This window comes from Pollachius pollachius, assembly GCF_949987615.1.
Source record: "Pollachius pollachius genome assembly, chromosome: 3".
Taxonomy (NCBI): Eukaryota; Metazoa; Chordata; class Actinopteri; order Gadiformes; family Gadidae; genus Pollachius; species Pollachius pollachius.
The window spans coordinates 25,643,515-25,652,616 of NC_136936.1; the positions used below are offsets into that span (position 1 = coordinate 25,643,515).

Genomic DNA, 9,102 nt, shown 5'->3' on the forward strand with positions numbered 1-9,102 from the left:
AAACAGTCATAGGCCTACATATGACTATACATATCATTCAGCATCGACTCTGCACTTTGCTAGACCCCTGTTAGGTTTATGAATTATTAATTATGGATTGAGAGACAGCTAGTTCACAGAACCCAGGTCCTTCAACTCTCAACTGAATCATTTGGCTAAAAGCACTTTTTGTTAGACAAACAATTCAGGCACCATGACTTTAATGAGAGTCTTATTTATACATGATCTCAAGCTTTCCCACTTGGTGGAGTGTATTCCTGTGCTGTTAATGAATCCCATCCATTTCCACCCCTCTGGACAGCCAGAGTAGACTGTGGGCTGGTGTCTCAGAGCTACTAATTGTTTTTATGGGGCCCATGGCACTAGAGCCTTTTGACACACTCTCTCCCCCGAGCCTCTCCCAGGGTGGAGGGATAGCAAATACGTTAACTTAGCTTAAGCTCTGAGTGCACTTGTTTTCTTAGGCCAGGTGTTCCCAGATATCTGTATCACTTGTGAACTACAATGTCTGAACACTCCCTCCAACCCCGCAGATATAGCAAATAACACATAGTAATACACCTTTCTTGTATATCAATAATGTTAATAATACACTGTTTGTGTATTCGTAAATTTTCTTATAGAACAGAACGTGTGAACAGGATAACGAGGCGTAGTCGTGGTGGGGAGGGGTTGCAGTTTGATGGCCAGAGGATCTCATCACTGCTTTTTGCGGATGATGTGGTCTTGATGGGATCATCAGCCTGAGCAGTGGGGGCGGTATTGTGTTCGCTTTACCACACCGTTGTGACCAAGAGAGAGAGCTGAGCCGCAAGGCAAAACTCTCGATCTACCGGTTGATCTTCGTTCCTATCCTCACGTATGGTCATGAGGGATGGGTGATGACAGAAAGGACGAGATTGCGGGTACAAGCGTCCAAGATGGGTTTTCTCAGGGTGGCTGGCGTCTCCCTTAGGGATAGGGTGAGAGCTCAGCCATCCGTGAGAAACTCGGATTAGAGCCGCTGCTCCTCTGCTTAGAAAGGAGTCAGTTGAGGGGGTTCGGGCCTCTGGTAAGGATGCCCACTGGCCGCCTCCCTTGGGAGGTGTTCCAGGCACGACCAGTGGGGAGGAGACCTCGGGGAAGACCTAGGACTAGGTGGAGAGATTATATCTCAACTCTGGCCTGGGAACTCATTGGAATCCCCCCGTCAATGTGGCTCGGGAATGGGAAGTCTGGGGGACACCTGCTTGAGCTGCTGCCCCCGCGACAGACCCCAGATAAGCGGATGAGACTGAGAATGAGGATGAGGATGTACTACTTCAAAGAACACAACTTCATCATGAAGGGAGATCTCTGGTGACTAGGTCGGCTGTTCTGCTGAAGACTGGGTCTTAAATATGGAAAGGCTATTGGATGTGTTTCTGAGGTAAATCAAAAGGGGCGGGGTTAGTGGAGCATGTGGAGAAATTAGTTTCCATCTGATTCCATAAAGTCCAGTGTCCTGCATGGCTCTGCTAGAGAACTGCTGAACACAATGAAATGAAGATAGATACCTTCTCATCCCTTCAGCGCCAGCAGCTGTGTTCCCCTAATCCCAGTCACTCCTTCAGAGGTCACCATGCTTTAATCTGCGCCCTCCCCAGATGCATTTCCTGCTGCTGTTCAACCGGCAGTCCAGGCTGCGGCTCCAGAAGTGGTTCACGCCGGTGAGCGAGCGGTTCAAGAGGAAGGTGATCCGGGACATGACCATGATGGTGGTGGGCCGGCCTCCGCGCTCCTGCAACTTCCTCCAGTGGAGGGACCTGAAGATCGTCTACAAAAGGTGAGGAAGCACCCCGTCATTTGACCAGTTAAGATTAAAGGCTATAGGACGCTACCGTCATGTTACCAGTCCATTAGAGATAAAGGTCAGCATCAGTCATGTGATCAGTTAAAGATAAAGGTGGCTATAGAACGCTCCCCTTCATGTGATCAGTTAAAGATAAAGGTGGCTATAGGACGCCTCCGTCATGTGATCAGTTAAAGATAAAGGTGGCTATAGGACGCTCCCGTCATGTGATCAGTTAAAGACAAAGATGGCTATAGGATGCTCCCGTCATGTGATAAGTTAAAGATAAAGGTGGGTATAGGACCATTCTTCCTATTCTTAGTTTGGTTATTTTGGGAAGGCTCAGTTTAACTGGAAATGTTTGAATTGTTTTGCATATCCATCCATTGTCTAGAAATGAGTAGCTGTGTAGGTTGCATGTTTTATCTCAAGTTAATTCTAACCTGAGATAATAATAATACCTAATGGTTAACTACCTTGATCTAGTCCAATGCTTGGCGGTCAGGTTTGGCCACAATAGCACACTATAAACTAAACACTTCATTCACACAGTCACACACACACACACACACACACACACACACACAGACACACACACACACACACACACACACACACACATACACACACTGACTATTCCCAATGGTTTTATGAGGGCTACAGGGTAAAGGTCTAGATAGGCAGGGAGAGCTAACACCCAAACAGAGAGCTGTATAAAGCTCCCAGGGCCAGTCATAGCAGCCAGGTCCCCAACAGCTCAACATTATCTACATTATTTTCCAAAAATATTGTAAATCACAATGGATACAGATAGTTCATCAAGAAGTAAATGATTCAAAGAGGAAAAATAAATGCATGTAATTTATATGCGGTTTAATTTGAATATGTTCAAAGTACATTTGCATTATTATGTGCTCACATAAGTACATGGTAATGCATATTACATATACATTTACATGTTCTGACTAAACATGTTTTGGTAACACTTTACACATAAGGGTACATTAATTAACCATAAGTCAACATTAGTTAATGCATTAATAAGCATGATTATATAGCATTATAGTGTTAGGGTGTATATATAGGTATATATAGGTCGTCTTCATTAACATGAACACCATTAGTAAATGATTACTAGACACATTAGTTAACTGTTGATTAACTATTAGTTAATGCATTGAATAATGTTAATGAATGGTTGTGTACCCTTGTCAATGTGTTACCTCATTCTTTGACCACATAGTGGACGATGGTAGGATGTAGAATGTCTCAGTGCTTCCCCTCCTCCCAGGTATGCCAGTCTGTACTTCTGTGTTGGGATGGAGGCAGAGGACAATGAGCTGCTCACCCTGGAGGTACTGCACCGATACGTGGAGATGCTGGATAAATACTTTGGCAATGTAAGAGCCTGTTTGTTCAGCCACATCAGACTCTAACACGTTCTGTCTGATGGTGTCAGGATCCCCTTCAGACTGCTCCCTCCTGTCCCCATAGCCTCATTACTCATCCTCCTGGTTCCTCCTGTGTGTTTGTTCCCCTCTGTGTTGGTTCCTGTGTGTTGGTTTCTCCTGTGTGTTGGTTCTTGTGTGTTGGTTTCTCCTGTGTGTTGATTCACTCTGTGTGTTGATTCTCTCTGTGTGTTGGTTCCCTCTGTGTGTTGGTTCCTCCTGTGTGTTGGTTCCCTCTGTGTGTTGGTTTCCTCTGTGTGTTGGTTCCTGTGTGTTGGTTCCCTCTGTGTATTGGTTCCTGTGTGTTGGTTCCCTCTGTGTGTTGGTTCCTGTGTGTTGGTTCCCTCTGTGTGTTGGTTGCTGTGTGTTGTTTCCCCCTGTGTGTTATTTACCTCTGTGTGTTGGTTCCCTCTGTGTTGTTTCCCTCTTTGTGTTGGTTCCTCTGTGTGTTGGTTCCCTCTGTGTGTTGGTTCCTCTATGTTGGTTTCTCCTGTGTGTTGGTCTTTTTGTGTTGGTTCCTCCTGTGTGTTGATTCATTCTGTGTGTTGGTTCCTCCTGTGTGTTGATTCACTCTGTGTGTTGGTTCCTCCTGTGTGTTGCTTCCCTTTGTGTGTTGGTTCCCTCTCTGTGTTGGTTCCCTCTGTGTGTTGGTTCCTCCGGTGTGTGTTGGTTCCCTGTATGTATTGGTTCCCTCTGTGTGTTGGTTCCCTTTGTGTGTTGGTTCCTCCTGTGTGTTGGTTCCCTCCATGTGTCGGTTCCCTCTGTGTGTTTGCTCCCTCTGTGTGTTGGCTCCCTCTGTGTGTTGGTTCCATTTTGTGTTTTTGTTCCTCCTGTGTGTTGGTTCCCTCTGTGTGTTGGCGCCCTCTGTGTGTTGGTTCCTCCTGTGTGTTGGTTCCTGTGTGTTGGTTCCCTCTGTGTGTTGGTTCCTCTGTGTGTTGGTTTCTGTGTGTTGGTTCCCTCTGTGTGTTGGCTCGCTCTGTGTGTTGGTTCCTCCTGTGTGTTGGTTCCTGTGTGTTGGTTCCTGTGGCTCCCTCTGTGTGTTGGTTCCTCCTGTGTGTTGGTTCCCTGTGTGTTGGTTCCTTTGTGTGTTGGTTCCCTCTGTGTGTTGGTTCCCTTTGTGTGTTGGTTCCTTTGTGTGTTGGTTCCTCCTGTGTGATGGTTCCCGCCATGTGTCGGTTCCCTCTGTGTGTTGGTTCCCTCTGTGTGTTGGTTCCCTTCTGTGTGTTGGTTCCCCTGTGTGTAGGCTCCTTCTGTGTGTTTGTTCCTCCTGTGTGTTGGTTCCCTCTGTGTGTTGGCTCCCTCTGTATGTGGGTTCCTCCTTTGTGTTGCTTCCTGTGTGTTGGTTCCCTCATTGTGTCGGTTCCTCCTGTGTGTTGGTTTCCTCCATCTGTTGGTTCCCTCCGTGGGTTGGTTCCCTCAGCATGTTGGCTCCCTCTGTGTGTTGGTTCCCTCTGTGTGTTGGTTCCCTCTGTGTGTTGGTTCCTGTGTGTGTTGGTTCGTCCTGTGTGTTGGCTCCCTCTGTGTGTTGGTTCCCTCTGTGTGTTGGTTCCCTCTGTGTGTTGGTTCCTGTGTGTGTTGGTTCGTCCTGTGTGTTGGCTCCCTCTGTGTGTTGGCTCCCTCTGTGTGTTGGTTCCCTCTGTGTGGTGGTTCCCTCTGTGTATTGGCTCCTGTGTCTTGGTTCCTCCTGTGTGTTGGCTCCCTCTGTGTGTTGGTTCCTGCCTGTGCTTCTTATTCTTCTGAAACATTAACCTTATTTTGCACATGCTTTTGTGAGGTTCTCTCTGTTTAATTGTGTTGTGGCTTCCATCAGGTCTGTGAACTGGACCTCATCTTTAACTTTGAGAAGGCCTATTACATCCTGGATGAGTTCCTGATGGGAGGAGAAGTTCTTGAAACCTCCAAAATAGATATTGGAGTAGCAATTGAGGATGCAGATGTACTTCAAGAGGTGCAGTGAATTGTGTGTATTAGGAATTTAGTGTGTATTAATAGTAAGACTAGTACACAGGGTATAACTCTGATATCGAAAATGCTTCAAGAAGTCATCATTCTGCTTTCTTCACAGACATTGGAAGAGTACATGAGCAAACCAACCTACTGAGTTGTGTTGGAAGTGTGAAGATTCCTTTTATACCTGTCAAAACCTGCCCAGGAAGGTTGATGATGTTATGATGAGCATTTGGTCATCTTTCAAATGTTGTATTGTAATGTATTTGAAGGACAAATATGCTGACGGTGCCTTTCTAAATTCTAAATTAATTTTCCCTTTGAATCAAATACTTGTGTTTAGTATTAATGAAGAGCTGTTTCAATATGTTCATATGTACCAAGGCCAAAGCAAAACTTAATTGCTAACTAAACATGAAAACTATCGTTACAATGTGTTTCATTTCAATTGGTTTCCATTGGTTCATATTGCTAAATTGCCTTGGGGTAAAGCTAGTTTAATCAAAATAACGTGACAACAAATAAGTAAACACTACACAATAAGTGTTGTTAAAAAATAAAGTCAATGCTTTATTTACCCAATGTACGTCACATTTGACCACACCTATAGGAATTAATTAACCAAAAACAAGGGAGAAATCAAGCACTGATTCTGCTTTGAAATGCAAGGATGGTGAGTCTGGTGTAGGCTATAGGTTTAGTGGTTCAAGTTTTGCTAAACAATGGATCGATAGAATGACATCAACTACCGAACCTACTCACAAATACAAAATACACCATCACCACCTCTGCTTAGATAGGACCAATTGAGGCAGGTACTTCACGGAATTAACCAAATATTTGATTGCATTGTTCTATACATATTTATTTTCAAAATACATTTTTTTTGAATCCCTCTACAACAAAACAATATATAATGTGTGTGTATATACAGTGCCCCCAGTGAGCATTCCCTGGCCCTGCGGGGGATCATTTCTCCTGGCTGGCCTGGCCCTCGGGGGTCAGGAGGGTCATCATCTTCATGAGCACGTCGTTGTCCGGGCCGTGTGTCTGGGCCACCACGGCCGGGCCCTCCCTCTCCGACTGTCTTTTCTGCTGCTGCTGTGCTGCTCTGTCTGAGTCCATCTGATCAAAGTAGTCCTGCATGGCCTGCTCCAAGAAGCCCAGCCCTCCCTGCTCCTCGTCCTCATCTGGCCACACCGACCCCAGTGCGGATCGTTTCTGGCCCATCTTTTTGTTGTACATAGGCGCAGTGGGATATTGTTCCAGGATCTTTGCTGCCATGTACGCCGCCAGTTCGTCCTCGCCTACATTGTCGTCGTAGTTCTCCTTTAGTTTGTTGGGTGCTCCAGGGCTCTGTGCCGGAGTGTACTTCTCCTGCCTCCTCGGCTGGGGCTGAAAGTGTGGCTGTGAGACTTGGTACGGCGGGGGCCTCTTTAGGGGCCCTGGGCCCCCTGCGCTCCCTAACCCCAGGAGGCTCAGGATCTCCAGTGTCCTCGCGTCTTTCGCCTTGTTACTGCTTTGCCGTTCGGGTGTGCGGTACTTGTTGTTCTGCTTGGATCCGAGGCTGGGCTGTTTCTGGCTGACTCTGTTGTGCCACCTGGCCAGCCCGCTGCTCTGAGGCGGCGTGGTGTGGCTCCTCGGCCTGCTCCTGTCCTTGGCCTGGAACAGGGCCAGCAGCTCCTCAGGGGGTATCTGGTACTTCTGGGAGAGTCGGAGGAGCTGGTGCATGTCCTGTTGTGGGCTTCTGTTGTCCCAGTACTGGAACTGAGGAGAAGCTTTCTGCTCCTCCTCCTCTATTTCTCTTTTATCCTCCTCCTCAGTTTTCTCCAGCACCTTCAGAAGGTAGTAGTCCACCAGGTTGGCCATGTCCTCTGCGTCTTCTGTAGGGTGGGGGTTGATGGACCTTCTAGCCGAGAGATCTTCTCCATCCTGCTCCTCCACCCCGTGGTCTTCGTCCTCTCCGTCATCGCCGTAGTCCAGGACCTGGTCGGCCTGGGGTTTGCTGCCCCGCTCCTCTTCCTCGGCTCCCTCCACCTCCTCCTCCCCCCCCCGCCTTAGAGGAGCCCATTTGACCAGCCCTCTGGCCACCTCGTCGTACGCCAGACTCCTCATGTTGAGCTTCTCCTTCTGTTGGCCTTCCTCCCCGACCCCCTCCTCCTCCTCCTTCCCCCCAGTGGCCAGCCTCTCCACCTCGTCAAAGATGGACTGCAGCGTGGCCAGCTTCTGCGGCGTGTACTCCCCCACGCCCTCGAGGGGGAGGGGGCTGCCTCGCTTGCCACCTTCCCCCTCCTCAGCGGCGGCCTCCTGCTCTTCGTGTGTCACCTCCTCCTCTTTTCCCTTCTCACCGTCCTCCTCCTCAAACATCATGCGTGTGGCTTCGTGCGACGCGGCAGCCCTTTCGCCCAGCCTGAGCTCCGGGCTTCGGCTCCATGCCGGCTGGTGGGCCGTGTTGGCGGGCCCTGTACGCTCAAGGGCGCGCAGCACCGCCTGGAACCACTCCTGGGTCTTGTCCCCCTGCTCCTGGTTCTCCTCCCCCTCCAACTCCTCCTCTTCCTCGCCCTCTGCCCCCCCCTGCCTCTGCCACCCCGGCCGCTCCTCTTCCTCCCCCCCGCTTGGGCCCTGCTCCAGGGCCCTCAGGGTCAGCATGGCCCTGAGGGCCTGAGTGTTGTCCAGCAGGCCCCTGTCGTACTCCGGGGCCCCGTGGGGGGGCTTCTGGAGCCGCAGGGGGGGCAGCCCGCCGCTCCGGTGGCGGAGGTTCTCGATGTGTCGCAGGGCTTTCAGCATGTCCTGGTCGGGGCCCCGGTGGGGGTGCTCCCTGGGGGGCTCGCTGCCCCTCAGTCGGTAGTCCCTAAACGTGGCTCCCTCTGTGCCGTCCAGAGAGCTGAGGAGCAGTGGCAGGAGGAGGGGGGCGAGGCGGAGGAGCAGAGAGCTCCCTGAGGCGGGGGAGGCGGGCCGGGAGGACATAGTCTCGCCTGGGGGGGACAGAGAGACGCAGCGGTCAAGATGGAGGTTTAGGTGGTCATTATCTATCAAAACACTTTACAATAAGGGTACACTAATCAACTATTAACTAACACTAGTCAATGCAGCAATTAGTGTTCATATAAAAGGCATAGGGGGTAGGGTTAAGGTAACCCTTACCCTCACCCTATTAAATACCTTTAGTAAACATGATTTAACCATGATTCAATGATAACTAGAGCATTAGTTAACTGTTAATCAACTGTTAATTGTAATTAATTGTACTAATTATTTGTAAGTGAATGCTTATACTGCATTAACCGTGTTCATTAATTGTTCATTAATGTACCCTAGAGGTAAAATGTTACCCAAAAAGGGTAGGATTTCCCTTCTGTAATATTTGACTCCTGTTATTACCTTGCTTCATTGTTCTAGGTGAGTGAATTGTTGAGGTTATTGTTCTAGGTTATGTGCTCGTCAGTTAGCCCTCTCAACGTGGCGGCATCACGCCATCCTTATCCAATGGAAACTGTCTGTTTTGTAAGAAGAATTGTATCTCAGATCTTTCTATATTGTGAATGGGATCCATGTGTGCGGGGTGAAGCACAATTTGTGTCGGCATATCAGCGCCCAGCCTGTTGCTGATACGCAGCATCTGGTGACGGCTGCTCTCAGCAGACAGCATGGGCATTCGGCCTGCCTGCAGATCTCATTAGTGCTTCAATTGCTGCTCCCCGGAGTGAGTCATAGCCCTGTTGTCTTGGAAACCCGGCAGGGCTGATGCCTGGCGAAACGTAGACACTCCCATGGCCATTTAGCCCTTACATCCCCTCATGTAAAACCTCATGTAGCCCCTCAACACAATGTCTAAACCACACCACTTACACATGCAGTCAACTATTTTATACGGCCTATTACTAATAAATTGCGGAA

At 48.9% G+C, this 9,102-nt stretch overlaps 1 protein-coding gene across 1 annotated transcript; it reads left to right on the plus strand.

Moving 5' to 3' along the window:
- Nucleotides 1-1,625: 1,625 nt before the first annotated feature.
- On the plus strand, nucleotides 1,626-5,359 carry ap1s3a (adaptor related protein complex 1 subunit sigma 3a; the record flags this gene model as incomplete). The annotated part of the gene is made up of 4 exons (XM_079732559.1): nucleotides 1,626-1,804; nucleotides 3,102-3,210; nucleotides 5,069-5,206; nucleotides 5,324-5,359. The coding sequence occupies 4 exons, from the start codon at nucleotides 1,626-1,628 to the stop codon at nucleotides 5,357-5,359; spliced, it is 462 nt and encodes a 153-aa protein (XP_079588685.1).
- Between the last annotated feature and the right edge of the window lie 3,743 nt (nucleotides 5,360-9,102).